General features: G+C 46.5%; 3 protein-coding genes across 7 annotated transcripts in view; 1 reads left to right on the top strand and 2 right to left on the bottom strand.

Annotated features, from left to right (window-relative positions):
* FTSJ1 (FtsJ RNA 2'-O-methyltransferase 1) overlaps positions 1-24,724 on the top strand; it is a 44,988-nt gene that overhangs the window by 14,086 nt on the left and 6,178 nt on the right. Inside the window, exon 1 of one of the 2 annotated variants that reach the window (XM_075834952.1) lies at positions 23,472-24,695. The exons of the other annotated variant lie outside the window; for it this stretch is intronic. The gene's annotated coding sequence lies outside the window, so the exon portion shown is untranslated. Of the gene's footprint in view, positions 1-23,471; positions 24,696-24,724 lie in introns of those variants that run through there. 2 annotated transcript variants of the gene reach the window in all.
* Positions 650-24,459, bottom strand: LOC142659145 (synaptonemal complex central element protein 1-like). Of its 4 annotated transcripts, XM_075834954.1 has the most exons (12): positions 24,393-24,459; positions 21,878-21,976; positions 9,996-10,055; positions 9,330-9,404; positions 9,024-9,071; positions 6,018-6,072; positions 5,241-5,330; positions 5,057-5,120; positions 3,159-3,225; positions 2,404-2,521; positions 1,932-2,021; positions 650-906 (listed from the first exon to the last, which is right to left on the bottom strand). In XM_075834954.1, the coding sequence occupies exons 2-12, from the start codon at positions 21,879-21,881 to the stop codon at positions 774-776; spliced, it is 804 nt and encodes a 267-aa protein (XP_075691069.1). In that variant the 5' UTR covers positions 21,882-21,976; positions 24,393-24,459; the 3' UTR covers positions 650-773. The 4 variants fall into 4 exon arrangements, with proteins under 4 accessions (XP_075691069.1, XP_075691071.1, XP_075691072.1 ...); XM_075834956.1 differs by lacking the exons at positions 21,878-21,976; positions 24,393-24,459 and adding an exon at positions 12,073-12,171; XM_075834957.1 differs by lacking the exons at positions 21,878-21,976; positions 24,393-24,459 and adding an exon at positions 11,447-11,635.
* SFT2D3 (SFT2 domain containing 3) lies at positions 22,181-24,510 on the bottom strand. Its single transcript, XM_075834960.1, has one exon. It carries the CDS (start codon positions 24,419-24,421, stop codon positions 23,807-23,809), a length of 615 nt encoding a protein of 204 aa, XP_075691075.1. The 5' UTR covers positions 24,422-24,510; the 3' UTR covers positions 22,181-23,806.

Here is a 24,724-nt window from a genome sequence, read left to right as displayed (position 1 = left end):
TGAGTTTGACTTAATCCACCAAGAAGGCTTACGCAAGGGTCAAGCACATCTTTTCAGCTTCGTGTTCTTCTCAAGTAGTAGATAGTCCCAACACGTGACCTTAAAGGTCCAAGTTTCGGCTAAGTCAACCTTTTTAGGTAGATCAGTGTCTTAAAAGAGCCCTTGGTGAAAAGGTTCCTGCTAGAATGAGACCTACAGTCTTGAAACTGAAAAATGGGACAGCCTTAGTTTATTCTCATCTTCCACTAAACCATTGGAAGAGGTCCCAAATAAATACCTATCCTTATAGGTTATTTTCCTTCATGCCTTGTGGTCCGTAGAATCGTACATCGTATTCCGAGAATCGTATTGAATTTCAGATTCTCAAGGTAGACGTCTTTCGGGGGGTCAATTATGATTTTCTGTCAGACCTCCTGTCCCTCTCTGGAGTTTCTACTTGTTAATTCCCCATTAACTCTTGCAGAGCTGCTCTACTGTCAACTTCAGAGAGGATTTTGGCTGAACTCCATTATCATGTCTTTAAAAACCCGGACCCCCTGTTGCACCTTTTGGTGGAATAAAATGTTCCTATAACATCTCAGCATCTCTTCAGAGCCATTTTCCACTACATTCATTATATGCGCACAGACCGTAATAACTACCGGCAATGGTTATGATAGGGAAAACTTTATTTAAACTTTTTTTAAACAGTACAGAATAATTAATATGCAAAACCAAAATAAACCCAGACAAGAAGAGTTCGTTCATTTAACCCTTATGTTGTACTTTGGATTTTATTTGGTGAAAGGGAAGAGAATACCGCGGGACAGGATGGCCACTTTGCTGATCTCTGGTTGCGGCTCATCCGAAGGAGCTTGTGGCGCCTTAGACTGTGTCTTTTCTGCATCCTCCAGCCGTGATTTCAGCCTGTCATACACAATACATATAGGACATGTTTATGACAAGTACACATTATTTATATAGAATATGCCCTTGAAATTAAAAAGATGCCATTGTGTATATAATGAATTTGTACTGTGTCAAAACAGAGGAATGTTTCCAAGCCGCTTCCAGCTAAATTGTAAATGCAGCTCTGGATGTGACTGGAGCAAAAGACAATATAACTAAAGTTAATTTATTTTGCTTTAAGGCCACTTACCCAAAGTGATCACGATAAAGTTGTATTTATAAAATTACACCTAGCGAGCCGGATGATGAACTTGAGTGTTATATGTGAATATGAATAGTTAAATGATGTTCCTACGTCTTTATTAAACCTGTCCAACAGGTTAGAAGAGAGAATGAGGCTCCTCTATGACCTCATTCAGACGGCCCTAATTAGGTCAGTATTTAGATGGAAACCAGGAGTGGAACCTACACAGAAAAGTAGTATAAGGAAAAGATTTGTATATCTTCCGTGTTATGGACCCACTCCTGGTTTCCGCTTTCAAATAAAAATGCGAAATGCCGCCTTGTGAAAGTGATGTAAGGCTGGGTTCACACGACCTATTTTCAGACGTAAACGAGGCGTATTATGCCTCGTTTTATGCCTGAAAATAGGGCTACAATACGTCGGCAAACATCTGCCCATTCATTTGAATGGGTTTGCCGACGTACTGTGCAGACACCCTGTAATTTACGCGTCGTCGTTTGACAGCTGTCAAACGACGACGCGTACATGGACTGCCTCGGCAAAGAAGTGCAAGGCACTTCTTTGCCACGTAATTTGAGCTGTTCTTCATTGAACTCAATGAAGCACAGCTCAAGATTTACGAGCGTCTCAGACGGCTCGCAAAATGCGAGGAGGAGCATTTACGTGTGAAACGAGGCAGCTGTTAACAGTCTGTCTTTCCACACGTAAATGCCTCTCATCGTGTGAACATACCCTAAGGCTCCGGAGGCTCATGTATTCATCCGTATTACCTCCCTGTTGTGCGAGTTTCCCTACTTACCTGTTATATTTGTTGAGGATTTCCGTCTGCCGCACTGTTGCCTCTTCCAGCATGACCTTGGCACGGTTGTTTTCTTCCTCAAATAGTTTTCTGTAAGGCCACAAGAGATGCATATAAAAAGAGACAGAGCCGTGCAGAGGATATTTTTTTTACATAGAATATTCATAAACTGGGACCCTGAATTACTGTTCCATTTTTTGGGATTCCCTTTTTCTAGGCACCAAGACGGCACAAGTCAAGAAAAGCATGTCCCACTGAGGCAGGCAGTGCCACTACTATGGCCAGTCCCAAGCTTTTATTCCCCACCCCCCTAAGCTGACAATACACTCCGCACTTGCACTTCTGAGAGTCAGGGGTCCCTAAACGCTGTTTTTCGAGACCCCCGGAGCGTTCAGATGTTCATCTATAATACACCGTTATATGCTGACATTTAATACCTAGGATTGAGGTTAAAATTGCATTCATGTCTTACATTGCACACGATGCTTGCTCGCTGCGCAGGAAGAGATTTTCCGATGTCAGGACGCCTTCCTCTCTCAGTTTGGCCTCCGTTTCTTCAAGTTCTTTCAGCTTGGCAAATTTGTCCTTCTCTATGATAACAAATGATAGCTTATATATCCCGCATGACATACTGGATAAGATGGGGAACCACATCTTACAATTTTCTGCAGACATTATCCGAGAAAAATCCTCTAAAAATTTATTATGTTATCATTCCTTTTAAATTACTTTATAGCTACCAATCCTCCAAATTTCCCCAAAGGAACAGCAACCGTCTGAAGTATAAAGCGTTGAAGTCAATAGGGGGAGTTGCTGGGGCAGGGGGCATGTTGTTCATATACGCTGATATCATGACCATAGTAATGCTTTATTTCAGCCCTGTTCTTCACCTCATATGAGAGATTAAATAGTCTCAGATTAGAAAAAATCTGTAGTTGCGCCTATAGAAAAGCATTGACGTCACATCATCTGTGCAAATCAATGCAACCGTAACACTTGTGTGATTCAAGTCGTGCAACCCAATGGTAACTGGGCATTTATCAGCAGAAACAGCCACGTGGTCGAGGTCATGAAGCCTAATGGACACTGTGGTCTATAGTAATCAGTGGATGTGAACGCAGGCCTAATTGCTATGGGCAACACCGCTATTTATATTTGCACTAGTTTTTACATACCATCCCCCACATGTATAGAGCCACATATAATATTCAGTCACTGACCAATTACCTTCTATTAGAAGATCCTTCTTCCGCTCATTCATCTGATCAATCTCTGCTCCAAGTTTCTTTGCATCCTGTAACCAACATATTTATGTGTGTGTAATAGATATATATATATATATATATCTCTATCTATCTAATATTTATTTCTGGTAAATGTGCAGACTGTTTCTTTACAAAGTTTTTATATCACTAGGAATTTGCACTGTGATAGAGGGGATATACACCCGGGGATTTATCCTTATGTGGGTAAAGCACCGGGGATTTATCTCTGTGCAGGGTGTAATATCACTAGGCTAGGGAGTCTGTCTTGGCGAGGGATGTTATACATCCAAGGTTTTTCTCTTTGGAGGGATTATACACCTGGGTTTTTGTCTATAGGAAGGTTATACACCCGTAGGTTTATCTCACCGATGGATATGCACCCATGGTTTTATCCCTGGTTGGGGGAGGTACACCTGAGTATCTATTTCTATGTAAGTAAGGAACCTCTTACATGGCCTGATATAAACCGTGTAAACGAGCGCCGATCAATGAGACAGCTCATTGATCGGCGCTCATTTTCTCCTTTTACAAGGCGCTATGTATGGGGACGAGCGCTCGTTACTACGATCGCTCGTCCCCATAGATTTAGATCATGTCGGCAGCACATTGTTTACACCGGGAGATGTGCTGCCGACAACAATAATATTTCTTGCAGCATAAACGGTACGATCAGCCAATGAACGAGTATTTGCTTCTTCATCGGCTGATCGTTCCCGTTTCCACAGGGAAATGATTGGGAATGAGTGTTCTGTGAACGCTCGTTTGCCAGATAATTGGCCCATGTAAAAGGGCCCTCGTACACCCGAGGGTTTATCTAGGTCGGAGTTCTCTACAAAGGATGAACACCCGGTGTTTTATCTTTTTGGGGAGTTATACACATGGAGTTTATCTCAGCGATGGAAATCTATATACCCGGGGACTTCTCTCTATATGGGTTAATTCCCTTTTACATGGGCCGATGATCAGGTGAATGAGTGTTTGTACAAAAGCTTATTCCTGATTTAGCACTTGGGGGATATATACACCCGTGGATTTATCTCTTGGTAGATTTTACATCTAGGGATTTATCTCTTGGGGGAAATATGCACCCGGGGATTTCTCTTTTTAGAGGGATATATATATACCCAGGGATTTATCTGAGGGGATAAATTGTGTATAAATAGCTGGGAATTGATCTCTTGGTAGATATATACACCCAAGGATTTTTCTCTCAGGGGATAAATACACCTAGGATCTAGCTGGGGTTATACACATGGTGCTTTCTCTTCTTAAAGGGTGTTTTGCTCCTTGCGGAGGATCATACAAACAGGTTCTGTCCCAAAGGGTGGAGGGATTCTACATCTGGGGTCTTACTTCTGTGCTGGTGTTATGCACCCAGAGTCTTATCTCTGTGGGTATACACCCCAGGATTTAACTCGAGGGATTTGCACCGGGGGTTTTATCTGTGAATGATTATACACCTGGGGGTAAAACGCTGAAATATACGTATATGTAGGGGATTCAGAAGTAGCTGTATTACTAAGCCCATCTCCTGTGAGGTCCATAGGTCCCCTATGCTATATAAAAGTGTGGGGACACAGTAATAACTTATCATGGCTATCCCACAGTGATGTCATCAGGCTATACAAATGTATATTGTATATGTGACAACTCTATGTTCCGCCACATTGTAGTGTGATATAATCTGGTGGGATATAGAGTTGTCACTTTTTAGGTGGTAGGTACATGTGCGCTTAAGGACCGAAGAGCTTCAGGCAGTGATTCTGACTACAGTGTAGTGATTTCTGGTTGGGACACGTAATAAGATCTGAGAACCATTGTTTTTAGCCCCATGATTCACTTGTTCCGTCATTTCCTTACATAAAATTGTGCCAGGGCCTTGTGCTTTTTCATCACATCTTCCATCTGCTCCTGAAATTCCATCCTGTATTAATATAGAAAAACAATAACATAAAAGACACTCATTATAAAGGTAAATCCACACATGGCCGCTTTTGGTAGAAAACAATGGAAATCTGCTGATTCCAGCACTTTATTCTCTTACCTTTGTTTTCTCTGCTTTAATTTCTCTTCCTTAACTTTGGTGGTCAGATCATCAATCTTCTTTTTGGTCTCCTCAACTTGTTCATTCTGTCTGCACCAATTCAAAGCAAGACCTGACGTTAGAGAGGCAGCACATTTTTGAAAAAAAACTCTGCTGGGGTCTTGTGCTTTTTCATCAGATCTTCGGCCAGGATCATTCACACAGTTTTGGTGCAGTTTTTCGCTGTTTTTTGAGCCAATCACAGGAATGGACACAAATGAAAGTAGATGCATCCATCTTTTCTTTATACTTTTCCTTCTTTCTTGATCCACTTCTGGCTTTGGCTCAAAATACTGCATCCAAACTGTGTGTGTGATCCTGGCCTTAGGGAAGTAGTAGTGTGTCCCTTAGATTACTATATTTTAGCTAAACATTTTAGAGGAAACCTTGAACTAGATTTACACTATGGTGTTTTATGTAAACATTCAGGTTTTGTGCAGGGATGGGTTGATCCCCAAATATTACTTACCTTAATTACTACAATGCGGAGTTCTATGTGTCCTCTCCTGTTGGTAGTGTACTGCCTGTGACCAGGGGGGAACACCGTGTGCGCTCAAATAGCAAAATTACAACTATTTAGATTTTTTATTTTTTTTATCCTGTAGATCTCATATTTTGTTAGTCAGTGATTGATGTCCCTTAAGACCACAAGTTTTCTTCCATTTCACAGGCAGGCACTAGAACATCTAATCCGTTTTACAGTACGAGTTGAGGACCCACCAACAGATTTCTACTTACTTCTTTTCTTTCTTTAACTGAGTTTCACGTCGTAGCTTTAGAATCCGGATGGTTTCTGAAAAGTGATGAAAATAAGGATTTTGGATTGTTCTATTACGTTTTATTAGGACAATAATATAGGGATGGACGGGTTCATATTTGCAGAGGCCCCTGGGAAATACATTGTGATTGCCATCCTCGTCACCTTACAGTGCCCATATGATACTAACATACAGCGAGCCCCAACGATGCTGTCATAGAGTGCCCAAATAATATCAATCTTTAGTGTACCCCATTGATACAACCATACCCAAAAGTTACCTCTGTGTTGCCAAAATAATACTAAGGCTCCAAGAATTAGCCCAGAGTTTTGCTTTACAGTACATTTGTTTTTGCATTACATCTGATTTAAATGGAACCGGAAAACTGATGACAAATTGACGTCAGTTTGCATCAGATTTCCAATCTATTTTTTAGCTTTATCAGGGTTTACACACAGCATAAACACTGCGGATTTTACGCAACGTATTTCATTGCGGAAAATCTGCAGCTTAATACAGTAACAGCAGTGATTGTGACTTGCACACGCTACGTAAAAAAAATCAGCCGGAAAACCATTCATAAATTGACCTGCGGTGCGTTTTTTTTAATCCGCAGCATGTCAATTTATGCTGCGTAATCGCTGGTTTTCCGTTGTGGGTTTTCTCTATTTAATACAATGGGGAGGTAAAACCTACAACAAATAGCAGATGTTGCGATTTTTCCTGGCAGAAAAGCTGTGATTCCGTCGCAAAAATTCCAACTCTGAAAAAAAAAAAGCCTATACTTACCCAGATGTCTATGTTTCTCCGTTCAGACTGGCCTCCTGGGATGACATTTCATCCCATGTGACTGCTGCAGCGAATCACAGGCTGCCGTGGTGACATGGGATGTAACGTCATCCCAGGAGGAAGGCTGCAGGACGTCAGAGGGACGCGTCGCCGTGACTAGGGGTAAGTATAAGCTTTTTTATTTTTAACCTCCTGTTTTCCGCAGCGGACATTCCGCCCGAAAAACTGCGCCACAATTTGGTGCGGTTTTTCATCCGGAATTCCCAGCGGGCTCCAGGGCAGATATGCTATGTACTTTTATGCAGCCTATCCGCCGCGTAAAAAAAACGCCCCGTCGGAACGAAACGCTGTTTTTCCCATTGAAATAAATGGGCAGATGTTTGGAGGCGTTCAGCTTCTGTATTTCAGCCATTTTTCTGCGCGTTTGCAGCCCGAAAAAAAGGGTGAAAATAGGCCGTGTGAACATACCATTAAGGCCTCATTTACACGAGCGTAATATGGGGCAGTGCAGACAATGCGTGAATTTTGCGCAGCGCGAGTGCGTTGCGTAAAACTCACGACATGTTCTATAATCGTGCGTTTTTCGCGCATCACGCACCCATTGAAGTCAATGGGTGCGTGAAAACCACGCATGCCGCACGGAAGCACTTCCGTGCGAACTGCGTGATTCGCGCAAGAGCTGTCAAACTCTGAATGTAAACAGAAAAGCACCACGTGCTTTTCTGTTTACAAACATCCAAACGGAGTGTCAAATTAGAGATGAGCGCACCGAACTTCACCGGGTTCGGCCGAACTCGTTTTGACCGAACCCGGCAAAAAAATGTCCGGTACGCGACGTCAGGAGACAGTCACTGTCCACGGTGCTGAAAGAGTTAAACTGGTTCAGCACCCTGGACAGTGACTTCCGATCACAATATACATGAACGTGTAAAAAAAAAAAGAAAAGAAGTTCTGACTTACCGATAACTCCCGGCTTCTTCCTCCAGTCTGACCTCCCGGGATGACAATTCAGTCCAAGTGACAGCTGCAGCCAATCACAGGCCAAGCACAGGCTGCAGCCAATCACAGGCTACAGCGGTCACATGGACTGCCGCGTCATCCAGGGAGGTGGGGCCGGATGACAAGAGAGGGACGCGTCACCAAGGCAACGGCCGGGAGACCGGACTGGAGGAAGCAGGAAGTTCTTGGGAAGTATGAACGTCTCTTTTTTATTCACAGGTTGCTGTATATTGTGATCGGAATTCACTGTCGAGGGTGCTGAAAGAGTTACTGCCGATCAGTTAACTCTTTCAGCACCCTGGACAGTGACTGACGTCGACTAGCCTCATCTCTATGATGGCGGCTGCGCGAAAATCACGCAGCCGCGCATCATACACTGATGACACACGGAGCTGTCAAGTGCCTTTTGCGCATGCAAAACGCTGCGTTTTTTTACGTGTGCAAAACGCACACGCTCGTGTAAATGAGGCCTAAGTCAATGAGGACAATTAATAGATTGTGATCACTGTTAATGGATTTTTTCCCCCATTTAAGTAATCTGTAAGGCTCGGTGCACACGACATTATTTTTCATCAGTAATTACTGACCGTAATTACAGACCCATTCATTTCTATTGGCCACGGACAACTTTCAGTATTTTTACTGATGGGTGTCCGTGCTGAAAAAATGATAGCACCTGTCCTATTCTTGTCCGTAATTACGGCAAGGACTCTCCCATAGAAGCCTATAGGAGCTTCCGTAAATACGGACGGCTACGGATGTGCATCTGTATACCGTCTGTATTTATGGAAGTGTTGCTATGCAACATGCTGATGACATCATTTGCATCCTCCCTCCTTTTTTTACGGATCCGTATATACGGATGCAATACGGACCATATTTACGGACACCCTTACGTATATACGGATGCCTACGGATCCGTATTTAAGGACAGTATTTCGGATAGATGATAATACGGTCGTGTGCATGAGGCCTAACTTAGAAAAAAACGGAGTGATCACAACTGATCATAACTAATGCAAACTGATCATATTTTGAGCTTTAGCTATACATGAATGTATTGACCTCAATAATAAAGAAATGAAGAGGTTGTGGTTTTGGATCTAACAATAATAATCAGAATGATGCAATTTTGAGTGTCATAGAAATAAAAATCTGAAAAACAGACGCCCCCAGGATCTCGGGTGCCGTTCCTCACCTTGCTTTTTCACGACTATTTCCTTCAGTGCTGCTTTTTCTGCATATACTGAAAGATAAACCCAATAGTATAAATCACAGCTCCATAGGCCGTGCAATAAATTTACAGCGACGGTGGGTCTCAATTACCAAAACTGTCTGACAGAAATACAGACTGTGTTGCCCATAGCAACCCATCACAGCGCAGCTTTCACTTTTCCAGATTAGTTTAGGAAATGAAAGATGAGCTGTGATTGGCTGCTATGGGCAATGCGGCCTGTTTCTATGTTCTACGTTATATATGGCATAGTGAATCATGGCTGCTCACGTTTCTGTAGTTCGCCCTGCACTGCTTCTATCTCCTTGTCTAATTCCATCTTCTCGGCCTCAGTTTCTTCTTGATCTGCACATGTAAAGAGCCCCCCATAAACAGGTGTTTATTAGACATTTATGAAAACCACTACCTTACATTTGTCGAGGTGCCGGATTATCCGATATTCCAGACCATCGGATACACACCTACTCCTGTCACCACGTCATTGCCATGCTCTGGGACCTTCACATGATCTTTTAGGATCTGCCATGGACCCACCAAGCACAGGACTATCAGATACATTTCTTTACTTTTGTTGTATCCTGGATTATCAGGACTATAAAGTGCCAAATTAAAGGACATTTTCCTACATATCCAAATTGGAAAAGAAAAACAGAGTTCACAGGGTCCCAAAGTAAAGACTGAAATGGGGGCTGCACACCTTGTCCACAGTTGGTATTGGATTGAACTGTGTTGGCATAACAAGAATTACAATTAAAGTGATATTCCATCTTTGGGGCAACTTTACAGATATTAGGGAATTGCATAAATGGCAATTCCCTAATACATATTGGAAACACTCTTATTAGTGCCTGTTTTTCACGCAGTGAAATGGGGTATTTATTAGAATAGCGCTATTTCCACTGCAGCGGTCGCAACATCTCCGGTCACTCCAATTACCTTTTTGGACCATGGTAATCTTCTTCAGAACATCTTCCATCTTTGGGTCCATATTCGCCGCTGTATGTAATAACATGACACATGAGGGCCCATACAATGAAGAAACATCCTCCTATGTAATCTATGTATTCAGTACATACATACCTCCTATACATACATACCTCCCATATGTACATACCTCCTATACATACATACCTACCTCCCCTACGTACATACCTTCCATACGTACATACCTCCTATACATACCTCCCATACGTACATCCTCCCATACGTACATACCTCCCATACGTACATACCTCCCATACGTACATCCCTTCCATACGTACATACCTCCCATACGTACATACCTCCCATACGTACATACATCCCATACGTACATCCCTCCCATACGTACATACCTCGCATACGTACATCCCTCCCATACGTACATCCCTCCCATACGTACATCCCTCCCATACGTACATCCCTCCCATACGTACATCCCCCCCATACGTACATCCCCCCCATACGTACATCCCTCCCATACGTACATCCCTCCCATACGTACATCCCTCCCATACGTACATCCCTCCCATACGTACATCCCCCCCATACGTACATCCCCCCCATACGTACATCCCTCCCATACGTACATCCCTCCCATACGTACATCCCCCCCATACGTACATCCCTCCCATACGTACATCCCTCCCATACGTACATACATCCCATACGTACATCCCTCCCATACGTACATCCCTCCCATACGTATATACATCCCATACGTACATCCCCTCCATACATACATACCTCGCTGCATATCTTCAACCCGTCTTAATATTGTTTCTATGTCACTACATGAGAAAACAGAGTACCCCTCCGAAATACACAAAGCACTACATTCCCCAGCATGTAATTTGGGGTATCAGGTGTGATTCTGTCTGCTTTGCTGGTGTATCTAAGCCTATCATGTGTGATACTGTCTGCTGAGCTTCTGTATCTAAGTTTATCATATGTGCTACTGTATCTAAGCCTATCATGTGTGATACAATCTGCTGAGAACCCCACTGACTGGGAAACATGGATTACTGGTGAGAATTGTATCTAGCATACAGTAAAAGAGGGATTTTTGTAGTGCTATATAATCTGAGACATGATATTTCGAACCTGCTACAGTGGGACAACAGCCCCAACAGCTGCTGATGGTGAGCACACGCTGGGAGTTGTAGTTTTATAGAGTGATAAGAAGCAATCAGCATTAGGCCACAGCAACCAATCAGCAACTGTGTTTTATCCATATAGCACATGCGTGAAGCTGAAATAAGGCGTGTGATTGGTTGCTATGGTTTTACCTCAGTTTACACCACTGAGTGATATCTGTGAACACCCCCACACAGTATTTATCCCCTCTCCAGTCCTTCATGTCAGGGGTTACAATAGAAGACCCCCACATAATGGCACCGTTACCCCACCTGTTATTGTAGTGGCACCTGACACTTAACAGTGAGCTCTTCTCCCTCAGGGAATGTCTGTAATCAGCTGCTTCTCCCTGGAGCACAGACCAGAGCAGCTAGGAACAGATTACATTGGATTCTCTATACCCTTCTCAAGGGAACAGTGGAGTAGCTACCCATAGCAACCAGATTCAATTTTTCAGGGGTCTTTTAGAAAACGAAAGCAGCAACCTGATTGGTTGTCATGGGCAATCAGTTCAATTTTCCTTTGCACCAGTGTAAGGCCCCATGCACACGACCGTAAGGCCTCGTGCACACTTCAGTCTTTTTCTTCAGGGTGCTAATCGTTTTTCTGACACCTAGCACCCAGATCCATTAATTTCAATGGGGCCATGCACACTTCAGTTTTTTTGACGGTCCCGTTGCTCCGTTCCAATCCAAAGTAAAGCATGTCCTACTTTGGTCCGAGATTCCGTGACCGTGAGGCCCATGCAAGTCAATGGGACCGTCAAAAAAACTGAAGGCACACAGAAGGCAGAAATACATTACAGATATATTACACTAATCGGCAGCCACTTGTCTCTATCAATCACTGATAGAGAAACGAGGCTGCTGATATAAAATAAAAAGCAGTTCATATGTACCCGGTCGTTGTCTTGATGACAAGTCCCTCTACTTCCTCCAGTCCGACCTTCCTGTATGACGCGGCAGCCTGTGATTGGCTGCAGAGGCGGTCACGTGGGATGAAGCGTCATCCCTGTAGGCCGGCCTTCTGACGTCATCCTGACGTGCGTGACCGCCACTACAGCCTGTGATTGGCTGCAGCGGTGACATGGATGAAACGTCATCCCTGGAGGCCGAACAGGAGGAAAGTAAGTATGAACTTATTTATTTTATTTCATTAAAATTTTATTTGCCGAGCATGGTACTGTCCAGGGTGCTGAAAGAATTACCGCCGATCAGTGCAGCCCATTAACTCTTTCAGCACCCTGGACAGTGCCATGCTCGGCGCTCGGAAACGGAAATACGGAGTGCACACGGCCGTTAAAACGGGCACACGGATCCGTCAAAAACGGCCGTGAAAACGGTGTCGGAAGTGTGCACGAGGCCTAAAAATGCCTGTAATTACGGGTCCATAGACTTCTATTGGCCACGGGTACCTTCCGTTTACGTATGGGAAGGTGCCTGTGCCGTTGATAAATATAGAACATGTCCTATTTCAGGCCGTAATTACGGCACGGGCAGGCCCATAGAAATTTATGGGGCTCCCGTAATTATGGGTGGCTACGTGTGTGTGCACCCGTAATTACAGGAGTGTTGATAGGCGATTGTCAGGGGATTTAAATTTTTGAATAAAGAGAAGCAGAGAAAATGGCAGCTGAGCGATCATGTCACATCATTTCCAGCCCCCTTTTTTTATGGGTGGAATACAGATGACAACAGACCCGTATTTACGGGCACGGGTCCGTAAATACGGGTTAAAAACGTGTGACAAAGGACCCGTATTTACGGCCAGTATTTACGGGAGGGAAAAAATACGGCCGTGTGCATGGGGACTAAGGCTAAATTCACACAACTGAGTGCAAACTCAGACGTGAAAAACAGCCGTTTTTCACGTCCGAGTTGCAACCGTGCCGGCCCCTATTTTCCCAGATCTCTCATAGACTGGAGTCTATTGAGGGATCCGTGAAAACAGAAGAAAATTGGACATGCCCTATTTTTCCACGGACTCCTCACATAGTCCGTTAAAACAATGGCTGTGTGAACGGCCCCATTAAAATACATGCGTCCGTGTGACGGCCGTTAAAACAACTGGTTACCAACGACAGAATAAATGGTAGGTGGAGGAGCCTTAAGAATAATTTTAAAGAACTAGGCTTCAAGCTGAAGGGAAGGACCTCTAAGGTTGTATTCTCAGGAATACTGCCGGTGTCAAGTAAGCCCAGCGTAATGTAGGCGCAGCCGTAATGAAGGAAGCGCATGACTAGGTGTTTGGGAGTTTTAGGCTACTATGTTTTAGGCTACTATGTTTTAGGCTACTATGTTTTAGGCTACTATGTTTTAGGCTATTATGTTTTGGGCTACTATGTTTTAGGCTATGTTATAGGGATTGGAGGGCTAAGGGAAAGGGGCATGGGGCAAATGTAATATGTGGTGGGTGGAGAGTAAAGTATATAAGTCCATGCGGGGAGGAGGCAGCCCTCTTTCCCGCTGGACAACAGGAGAAATATTTGTCCTGTCATTATATCTTTTAAAAAAAAAATAATAATAATATTTTACACTTACCTGATGGACGCGGTGATAGAGATGACGATGGCCAGGATCCGTGATGCAGCGATGCAGCACGGAGCAGTCTGGCTGGATTCGCTGTTTGCCGGGGCTCTTCCTCCGGTTCCAGCGGCTGGAGAGGAGAGCGAGGGCCGCAGCAGCGGCCGTTCCAGGCCTCAGGAGAGGCCTTCATCTGCGGAAACGCCTCGGTCTGGTCGGCGCCGAGGGAGCCCCTCCAGGGTCCGGAGCAGCACCCTGGCGACGGTCCACGGAGGTCAGGGAGGAATCCCATCAGGCGGGCGAGACCGGAGGTGACAGGAGGGGGGGGGCCGCGGCGGCCATCTTCCTCCCTCCTGTCTTCAACAACCACGCCGGAAGTGGAGGCGGGACCGGATGCGCACACAAGACCGGATGTGCGCGCTGGACCGGATGCACGCGCAGGTCCGAAAGTGACGGCTTTCTCCGGCGCCGATGCTCCAGGTGCCGGAGGAGCTCTTCTTACAGATGTGAGGACACCAGCACCGACCCGCAGGAAGAGGCGGGCGGCATCCAGATGGGGAGCGAGATCGCCTCCTGCAGGAGCAGGGAGGCTTGCGGCGGCGGCAGCGACCGGAGGTACCCGGGCAGCTTCATGGAGTGACGCCGGGCCCCATCCGGACGAGGGGGGGGCAGCGGTCTGCTATACAGGCAGCGACAACAAGAAGATTTATTTTCGGTCTGAATATGCCACGCCAGCAGCGGGTGGCAGGATCGTGGACGGGCCGCGTTCCGCGGGGCCTAGAACATCAGCGACCGGAAGTGCGGGGAGCTACGGGGAGAGTGGGGTGCAGGAGCACCACTCCCCAGGACCGTCAGGATCGATGCCGGGCTCATCCGGAGTGGTGGACGTGTCCGCTGGGAGGTCACCTCAGGGACGGCCGGGTGAGTTTACCACGGATGTGGTGCCGGGGATGTGTGGGGGGGATGTGGGGGGGATATTGTCAATGTCACAGATGCATTTGTTGATTAGAGGGATGCAGGAGTATTTTATGAGAATTGTGCCAGGTGTAGAGCAGTCGCCAGCGAGAGTATGGGGCGCTGCTAGTGAGGCGCCTGCTAGTGCGGCAGGGTGTGCGGTTTGCGAGCGAGGCGATTTCTAGTGCAGCTGCGGCAGGGATTGCGGGTGTTAGTGAAGTGGTGCCGGCGGTGGGTGCCGTAGTAGCGGTGGAAAAAGCGGTGGATTCGGCGGCTAGTACGGCTAAGAAAGTGGTGGAGGATGTGCGTTTGGCTGATGCGGCTAAAGGCGAGGTTTATGTGTGTTTTGAGGGCCCGCTGGGGGCACATTTGAAAGTGGAGATTAGGGAAAAAATATGGAAAGATGAATATGTGGAGATTTTTTCTTTGCTGCATTTGGAGAAGTTTAATTTGGACCGGTGGAAACTGGATGAAAGTAAGAAGGAGGAGGAGGAACGGCGGTGGTATCGCCTGATTCCTCTGACTTTTGCGAATTGGCTGCAAGCCTTCGCTATCTTGGCTAGTGTGGTGGGAGAGAAGGCGCCGGAGAACTGTTCGGCACTATTTTGTTATATGGATTCAGTAGGGGAGGCGTATCGTGTATACGGTGGTAATGCGTGGTTGCGGTATGACGAACAGCTTCGTCAGCGGAAGTCGGTGCGCCCGTCGTTGCGATGGGACCATAAAGATATTAGTTTGTGGATGCGTCTGATGTCTGCGCCGAAACAGGGGCAGCAGCCCTTTCCGGATGCGGCCGGCGAGCAGGGGTCAGCAGCGGGTCGGTCAGGATCCTCAGGAAAGGGGTGTTGCTGGCAGTATAATGAGGGGCATTGCAAGTTCGGCCCAGACTGTAGATATAAGCACGAGTGCTCCGGTTGCGGAGGCGCCCATGGTTTGTCCAGATGCTTCAAGAAGCATAAGGGCAGGCAGGGAGATGCTGAGCAGAAGAGGGGCGACGCCGGTGAGGGTGGAAAGGATGCTCCCGTTTTTTAAGGGGGTATCCAAATAAGAAAGTGGCGGAGTTGTTGTTGTTGTTAGGTTTTTCAGAAGGTTTTCGGATTACTTGTACGTCGGTTGGACGTGACTGGGTGGTCCGTAATTTGTCGTCTGCTTTGGCGCGGCCTTATCTGGTTACGGATAAGCTGCTGAAGGAGGTGGCTTTGGGCCGCATGGCGGGTCCGTTTTCCTTCCCGCCTGTTCAGAGTTTGCGGGTTTCCCCGTTAGGTTTGGTTCCAAAAAAGGAGGTGAATAAATTCCGCCTTATTCATCACTTGTCTTATCCGGAAGGCGAGTCGGTGAATGACGGCATTGATCCGGCCCTGTGCGCGGTCAGTTACACTTCCTTTGATGCGGCGGTTATTTGGGTTCGCAAGTACGGGAAGGGCTCTCTGTTAGCGAAAACTGATTATTGAGGCCGCTTTTCGTTTATTGCCGGTGCATCCGGATAGTTTTTGTTTGCTGGGATGTTATTGGCAGGAGGAATATTTTGTGGATTGTTGCCTCCCGATGGGCTGCTCCATTTCATGCGCTTATTTTGAGATGTTTAGCACGTTTTTGGAGTGGGTGGTCCGTCGGGAGGCGCAGGTGCAATCTGCACTGCATTATCTGGATGATTTCCTGTTTATCGGGCCGCCGGGTACTTATGTGTGTGCAGGATTGCTACATACTATGGAGCGAGTGGCAAAGGATTTTGGGGTACCTCTGGCGCCTGAGAAAACTGAGGGACCCACGACAGTCATTAAGTTTTTGGGAATCATGATTGATTCAGATAACATGGAGTGTCGCTTGCCTGATGATAAGTTGCTGGAGATGAGAGGGTTGGTGGCGAGTGCGCTGCGCAGGAAGAAGATCCAGTTGCGGGACTTGCAATCCTTGTTGGGGCATTTGAATTTTGCTTGTAGGATTATGCCCATGGGGCGGGTGTTTTGCAGGCGATTGGCAAGTGCTACCGCAGGGGTGCAGGAGTTGAAAGCTGATTTGTTGGTGTGGGGGGAGTTTTTGCAGACCTATAATGGGCGGTCGGTGCTCATGTATCAGCCGGTGTCTAGTGTGGACTTGGAGCTGTATACTGATGCATCAGGTGCATGCGGATTTGGGGCTTATTTCCAGGGGCAGTGGTGTGCAGGAGTTTGGCCAGATGCGTGGCATGAATGAATGTGGTTTTGTCCGTAACTTGGCTCTGCTGGAACTGTTCCCGATTGTGGTGGCGGCGGAGTTGTGGGGGGATTGTCTGCGGGACCGGAGAGTGCGTTTCGTATGTGACAATCTGGGTGTCGTTCAGGCTGTTAATGCGCAGACAGCTAATTCTCCGCCAGTCGTGCGACTATTGCGCAATTTAGTTTTGAGAGGTTTGATGTTGAATGCGCATTTTGTGGCAGTGCATATTCCTGGGGTGCTGAATTCTGTGGCTGATTCCCTTTCTCGTCAACAGTGGGACAGGTTTCGTCTGCTGGCGCCGGGGGCGGAGTCTCATGGCCTGCCTTGTCCAGAGCATCTGTGGAAGGTGGTGTGACAATGGCGATGTCGCTCGTGGAAAGGTCTGTTAGTGCGGTTACGTGGCAGAGGTACAGTGCGGTATGGCAGGTATGGGAGGCTTTGTTGGAAAATGCGCAGGCAGGTATTGCAGATCGGCCGGCGTGTTTGTTATATTATATAGGAAATGCGTACAGTGAAGGGGCGTCTGCAGCAACGGTTGCTCGGAGCTTGTCGGCCTTGGCTTTTTGGTTTAAGAAGAAAGGTGAGGAGGACGTGACTAAGTCCTTTCTTGTTCGGCAGGCAATGAAGGGTTTCAGGAGGGGTTCCGCAGTTAGGGACCACAGGAAGCCGGTGTCATTTGAGCTGTTGGTAGCGATTTGTGATTTGTTGAGGGATGTTTGTGTTTCGGCGTTTGAAGCGCGGCTATTTACACTGGCCTTTTCTTTGGCGTTCTTTGGGGCATTCCGGATATCGGAGTTGGTGTCGGCCAGTAAGAGTGTGGCTGGGGGCTTATTGTACATGGATGTGGATTTGGATGGCTCCTGCCTTTCTTGTTTGCTTCGTAGATCTAAGACAGATCAGGAGGGGAGAGGTTTTGTGGTGCGTTTGTATGAGTTACCAGGGTCGCAGGTGTGCCCGGTCCACTGTTTTCGGGAGTTTGTTGCAGTGAGGCCTGAGGGGCCGGCGTCTTTGTTGGTTCATTCAGATGGGTTGTCATTGTCTAAATTCCAGTTTTCTCAGGTGTTCAAGAAATGTATCCTGTTGTCAGGCAGAGGTGGAGCAGGTTTTAGCTCTCACTCTTTTAGAATTGGCGCAGCTACGGAAGCAGCTCGGTGGGGTTTATCCCCGGCGATGGTTAAGAAGATCGGTAGGTGGGAGTCAGACCGATATAGGTTGTATGTGCGGCCTCACTTGCTTTGAGGTGGTGGTGATAAGATGTGCTGGAGGTGGATATGGAGTTGTTACATTGCTGTTTTGTGTTGTTTTAGGTGCAGCTCCCTGCTTGATTTGGATTATTGGGCACTCCTACGTGTACTGGGGAGGTGTGCGTGCAGATGTTCGTCCGGCCGGACGGCAGTTGGGCCTGGATCACTCAGAGGTTCAGGTCAGATGGTTGGGTCTGCGGGGCATGCTGTGGTGTAGGTTGTTACCAGAGGTACATTTCTATGCAGGTTTGGACAGGGCGCCGGATATTTTAGTGGTGCACCTTGGTGGCAATGATTTGGGCATTCGGTCATCCAGGGATTTGGTGAGGGATGTTAAGATCGATCTGTTGCGGTTATGGTCGTCTTTCCCAGGAGTGGTGATCGTCTTGTCGGATATTGTGGCTCGCAAGATGTGGCGGCAGGCCCGTTCCGTCCATAGTCTTAATAAAGCACGAGCGAAGGTGAATAAGTTGGTTGGCAGGTTTGTGGCACGCAATGGCGGGGTTGTGGTGCTGCATAAGGAGTTGGAGGGCAGAGAGGTAGGTTTCCTTAGGGCGGATGGCGTTCATTTGAACGAGGTGGGTCTTGATATGTGGACCCTGGATATCAAGGAGGGCATGGAAAAAGCCCTGCAGTTGTGGAGGGACAATCATGTGTAAGGGGTCACACATGATTGTCGTGGCGGTAGGAGGAGGGGTCTTTGGAGGCACGTAATGGCAAGAAGGAGAAGCAACAATGGAGATTGTTGGAAGAGAACTCGGGGCGTTTAACCCTGGATAGTATTGGAGGGGCTGGGGAGTGGTTACCCAGCTGATATGGCATATAGTCCTGTTGGGCAGGGTCCCCAGGAAGGGAGAGAGAGGTCTTGGACATGATTGGTGCCCTCGGGTCAGGTGCAGAACGGCTTTAGGGTAAGAAGTCCAGACCTAGTAAGGAAACGATGGAGTTTGTTATTTAATGATTGAAGTGCCTTCAAGGATCCTTTATCTGGAGAATGTGGGAAATAGAGCAGGATGTTATCATGGAGTGTTATGATGTTTTATGGTTATGCTCTTTTATCACATAAAAAGGTGTGTGTTTAATAAATTGCTGCTGTGGCCTTTACACCAAAATTCATGTGTGGTCTCTTATTGGGGTGTGGGGTGTAAGGCTGTAGAGAGCGAAAGTCATCAAACATACCTTAAAGGAACAGTGTCACCAACATTTTTTTTTTTTTATATCAGTTTTATGTTAGGGTTTTATTAAAAACGTTTATATTTATTTGTGTATTTGTGTGTTACTTTTTTCTATTTTTACACTTTTTCTTCCCTATGGGGGCTGCCATTTTTTTTTCCATTTCTGTATGTGTCGATTAACGACACATACAGACATGGAATACGGCAGCTCCAGTCCCATAGGGACTGCGAATGGGGCCCGTTCCATCCACTATGGTGTACGCCGTGTGTGTGGGCCGCTCCCACACAGTCCGATTTGAAATGCGCGCCGTCCGGCGCCATTTTCCTGTCGACCGGAAGTCGCGGCCGGGCAGTAAGATTACTACTTCCGGTCGCAGCTTCCGGACTTGTGCACATGGAGCAGCGGCAGCAGACGGAGCGGACGGACCGGAGGCGACTGGAGCAGGTAAGTGATTTCTATGTATGTTCGTGTTTCAGTGTGTTTTACTAGTGTATGTTAACCTTCTACACTGTGTGTTAGCTCAAAAAATGGCGACACACAGTGTAGGAGGTTAGACCGTTCAAACCCCTCGTTTCTCCCGGCACTAGCCAGAATAAAGGAGGGGGGGATTCTGAGAGCTCACTAGAGCGAGAGATTTTTTTCCCAATTTTGCAGCATAAAGCAATGTGGTTGCTTTACCACATGCAATGCTGCAATTTTGGGAATTGCTCCATCTAGTGACCAGTGCTGGGAAATATTATAAATTGAATCCAATTTATAATATTTCCTGACTCGTGAAAAAAATAAAACAATGTTTAATCACCTACACACTAATTGTTTACCTAAAAAAAACAAAAAACGTTTTGCTGGCAACACATTCCCTTTAAGTCATGCTGATCACAGGAAAGACAGCGGGAGCTCAGGGAGTTAAATGCATGGCTTAAGTCTTGGTGTAGAGGAGAAGGCTTTGGGTTCCTAGAGCACTGGGCTGACTTTTCATTGGGGTACAAACTGTATTCTGCAGATGATTTGCACCTGTGCTGGGGGAGAGAATTCTAGCTGGGGTGGCAGAGTATTTAAACTAGGGCTGAGGAGGGAGATCAATGTAGGAAATAAAAGGGGAAGTCAGGTTAGAGAGGGGTCAGACTATATTGGTGGGGGGAGAAAGAGACTGTGGGGAGACGACTAGACAACAGGATAAGGAGATCCTTTTGTTACAAAACAGCAATAAAAATAAAAATGCCCAAATAATGTCAAATAATCACATTTCTGATACTGAAAGGCAAGTTAAAGTGTATGTTCACAAATGCTTGAAGTCTAGCAAGCAAAATGGGGGAGCTGGAGGCCTTGATACTGGAAGAAAATATTGATATAGTTGGTTTTGCTGAAACATGGCGGGACTCTTCACATGTCTGGACTGTAAATCTAGAGGGTTTTACACTTTTTCGGAAAGACAGGACAAATAGGAAAGGCGGTGGTGTATGTGAGAAGTGATCTGAAGGCGGTGGTGTATGTCTGTATGTGAGAAGTGATATGAAGGCGGTGGTATATTTCTGTATGTGAGAAGTGATATGAAGGTGGTGGTGTATGTCTATGTGAGAAGTGATATGAAGGCTGTGGTATATGTCTGTTATTGAGAAGTGATATGAAGGCTGTGGTATATGTCTGTATGTGAGAAGTGATATGAAGGCTGTGGTATATGTCTGTTATTGAGAAGTGATATGAAGGCTGTGGTATATGTCTGTATGTGAGAAGTGATATGAAGCGGCGGTGTATGTCTGTATGTGAGAAGTGATATGAAGGCGGTGGTGTATGTCTGTATGTGAGAAGTGATATGAAGGCGAGTGTGAAAGAGACAATAGTGGATAAAGACTGTACGGAGGTTGAAACCTTGTTGGTGGAACTAGAAAGGGAGGTAAACACTGAAAAAAATTACTTTTGGTGTCATCTATAGACCCCCAATATAACTGAGGAGATGGAAGTTCAGCTATATAAACAGATGGAGCGGGCTGCACAGGCGGGTACAGTAGTGATAATGGGAGATTTTAATTACTGGGATATTAATTGGCGTCATGGTTCGGCTTCAACTGCAAAGGGGAGACATTTCCTCAACCTGTATCACATCCTTTTTTTCGTATTTTACGGGCTTCTTATGGGACATACCTTGTATGGGAGCACGGCCCGGAAACGCGGGCGGCAGGCAGTGATTACGGGCTCGGCCGTGTGCATGAGGCCTTAGACTTTGTTCATATTAGTGTTTTTTGTGTTTCGTCTGGGGTTTCAGTAGCGCTTTTTTGGCCAATCAAAAATATGGGGACCCCAATTGAAACCTGACAGACTGCAATATAAATCTGTGAGATCTGTTTGTAGTTGGATCTGTCCTACCAATCATGGCTGAATAGAAGCCATGATGTGAAGAGCCTTGGGTTGCACTGCATGAAAGGGCCACAGATATGTTGACATACTTAAGTGGTGCAATGCAAAAGTGGAGCAGTTGCCGTAGCAACCAAGCAGGTGGCCTCTGGAAAATTATTGTTGCCATTGGATGGGTTGCTAGGGCATCTTCTCTACTTTTCCTGTGCACCAGGTTTGATAATTCCCCTTGACTGTCTATTCTAAAATGTTTAGTTACCCATTTTACATCAAGCCGTATATTCAGACATGGCAGCCTTGTCAGTTGGTGGGAGGCGGTGAGGAAAGTTGAGGCCTTGTTTCTTACTTCATCCGCTGACTTTAATGGGGAAAACCGTAAACAAAACTCAAACCAAACAACAATTTCAGTCTTTCTACAAATTTATGCATAAACTTTCCTAAAAAATACAACAGGCCATGGGTGAGGCTGCCCAACTAAACATTGCTTGCGGGATGACATTATAAAAAGAAAGAAGTGGAATATTCCGTTTATTTCACTGTAGACAGGAAAAGCGTCACCGTCTTTGAATTATGAAACGAAAAGGTTTATTAGAAAATCAGTAAATCTTGTAAAAAACAGAAAATAGATTCTTATATTTGATATTAACACCATGAATTACAATTAATTTTCTGGAGCAGGAGCTGCAAAGTCAGTCAATTCCCTACAGTAGGGTTGGCTACCTACAACCACCACAGAGAAGACTCCTATTGGGGCACATGCAGTTAGAACGCAGATTAAGCGCTCTCAGAGAATAACGGGGACTGATGTGGCGTTGAGTTAGTCAGAAGAGACGTACATTAACGGCATATTAACATCTCCGAAATATTAAGGCATATATACGATATACCATAAACGTCTAATAGATGCCAGGGGACGTCCCGGCTCTGGGAACCACACGGTTTCCATAGAAGCGGAGTTACGGAAATAACGTAAAACAGTGACGCGGTTTCCATAGCTCAGGAGTTTCTGAACCTCTACATCGATTCCCCGTCTGAATGTGGGGCCAGCTTACCAGACAGACAGGGGACCTGCACCTATCAGACACTTGTGACTTTCTATTGATGTGCCAGATATGTCTGATAGGAATACCCCGTTAAAACGATACTTGTCCAGTTCTCAAGAGTCAATACACGGTTTAACGTACGCCATTCCTCAATACGCTTCTATACAAATCAGCGCCATATCTGATCCCCCCCTCCCCATTCCTCTTTTTTTATGTTCCAGTAACATTGCAACATACGATCACCACAGGGAGATAGCCACTAGTTGTTGCCAGGACTCCGCCAGCTGAAGTCACACCCCCCCCCTCCCCCCAGCAATCTGAACTGTGCACCATGGCATGGACGACCCCTCTAAATCCAGCTAAATTTGACAACCTATGTAATAAACACATGGCGGGTAGAAAAGGATGTCATCCAGATGTCATAGGAGCTTCATATTCGGAAGGTCCAGAATACGACGCGAACGTTAATAAATACAACTACACACAATGGTGTATTACACCTGCAAATGTCATCTGCCGATTAGGTTAATGTTCTGATATATCACGTGACCACTTTGTCCAAGCTTATTGGCTGCTGTGCCAGTTACTCAATCTCCAGTACAGCCTGAGGATGGATGACGTGATCACTGGTGCAAAGGAAATGGAGTAGTTGCCCATAGCAACCTCTCAGATTACACCTTGTATTATTCAGAAGCTCTAAATGATGAAAGCAGCAATCTGATTGGTTGCCATGAGTAACTGCTCTACACCAGTTTTCATAAATCTCACAATGTGTAGTGATATCGGCCATTGACAGCAGCAGCAAAAGTTCTCAGATATGGGAATAATTCTTAGAAATAAAACTAGATTTTCTGGAAGTTGTTCGGAGATAAAAAGTAGCCATGGGGCCACAGTTAGTAGCTACAATAAAGAGCCCTCAGCTTCATAGGGGCCACAGTCCAGATCCCGAAGACTAACAGGGAGCAATGGTCTAGTCTTCAGCTTCACAGAGGCCATAGTCAAAGCTCCAGACAGGGGGCCACACTCCAGGAGCCGTAATAGAGCCCTCAGCTTTAAAGGGGCCACAGTCCTGAGCCCAAAACGAACAAGGGCCCACAGTCCACAGGGTCTACGAAGCAGATATCTTCACAGCGGCCCCAGAGACACTATACTGGAAGGGCTTTGGAGACTCCTTTGCGCATCAGACTCCCGCATAGACTGCTGATATAGCGCCTCCCTGCTGCGCCACCAGGTAACATCCCCAGCAGGAGCGCAGCGCCGGTGATGATCTGAGCAACAGCCCCCAGCAAGGTGAGCGGGGTGCTCCGGAACCCCAGTGCCGCGTACAGCGTACCACCGAGAGCAACAAGGTAAAAGATGGCCCAGGGGTCCGGCTCCCGGAGCAAACGATTGGGGCCCCGCAGGAGGGCAGCGGTACACAGGCCCAGAACCGACCCCATAGACCAGAGCATCGCAAACTTTCGAGCCCGGAGCAACAACAGCGGCACGTACAGCCCGGCCAAGCCGAAACATAGGGCCGCCATGCCCGCACACACGCCAGCCGCCATCAGTCTCTGGGTCGCAGACATCCCTGGCAGGAAAGGGTCCGGATCCATGGGACCCCATGACCACGATAGGCCGCCACTAGGTGGTGAAAACCAGGTACGCCATCCTGGCTCAGAGCTCTGGCGCTCCGAGGAGGAGGAAGCCGGAGAACTGCCACTGCTCCCGGCTTTATTCTGCGCTACGTACTCTTGTAATTGCCGGCCTAGATCCGCCATGTCAACAAAACTTCCGCCTTTGTCAGTCTAAATAAAGCTTGATGAACGTTTCCATGACAGCGACACTTCCGCTTTTGCCAACGTTTCCACTTCGGGCACTTCCGTCGTTGTCAATGTAAATAAAGTTTTGTAGAACTTTTCAAGTAGTCATTCATTTATCCAAGACTAGAGCGGTACTTAGCGGAAGGTCGGCCATATTGTTGTAGTCAAATCGCTGCAGGGTCACAAGCTCCGCCCACATTCTTCCCTGCTCTGAGAGACACTGAAGGAGAAGGTGAGTGCATGCTGTACCGCATTAAACCA

Source organism: Rhinoderma darwinii, chromosome 8 (assembly GCF_050947455.1).
Source record: "Rhinoderma darwinii isolate aRhiDar2 chromosome 8, aRhiDar2.hap1, whole genome shotgun sequence".
In the NCBI taxonomy this organism is placed as follows: Eukaryota; Metazoa; Chordata; class Amphibia; order Anura; family Rhinodermatidae; genus Rhinoderma; species Rhinoderma darwinii.
The sequence above is the reverse complement of the archived record's forward strand: the minus strand, read 5'-3'. Positions and strand labels throughout refer to the sequence as shown.

Coding starts and splice junctions, on each gene's coding strand:
- LOC142659145 (XM_075834954.1), bottom strand. Junction 5,121..5,240: donor TTAAAGCAGAGAAAACAAAG/GTAAGAGAATAA, acceptor ATATTAATACAG/GATGGAATTTCAGGAGCAGA. Junction 2,022..2,403: donor GAGCAAGCATCGTGTGCAAT/GTAAGACATGAA, acceptor GTGGCCTTACAG/AAAACTATTTGAGGAAGAAA.
- SFT2D3 (XM_075834960.1), bottom strand. CDS start 24,421: ATGGCGGATCTAGGCCGGCAATTACAAGAGTACGTAGCGCAGAATAAA.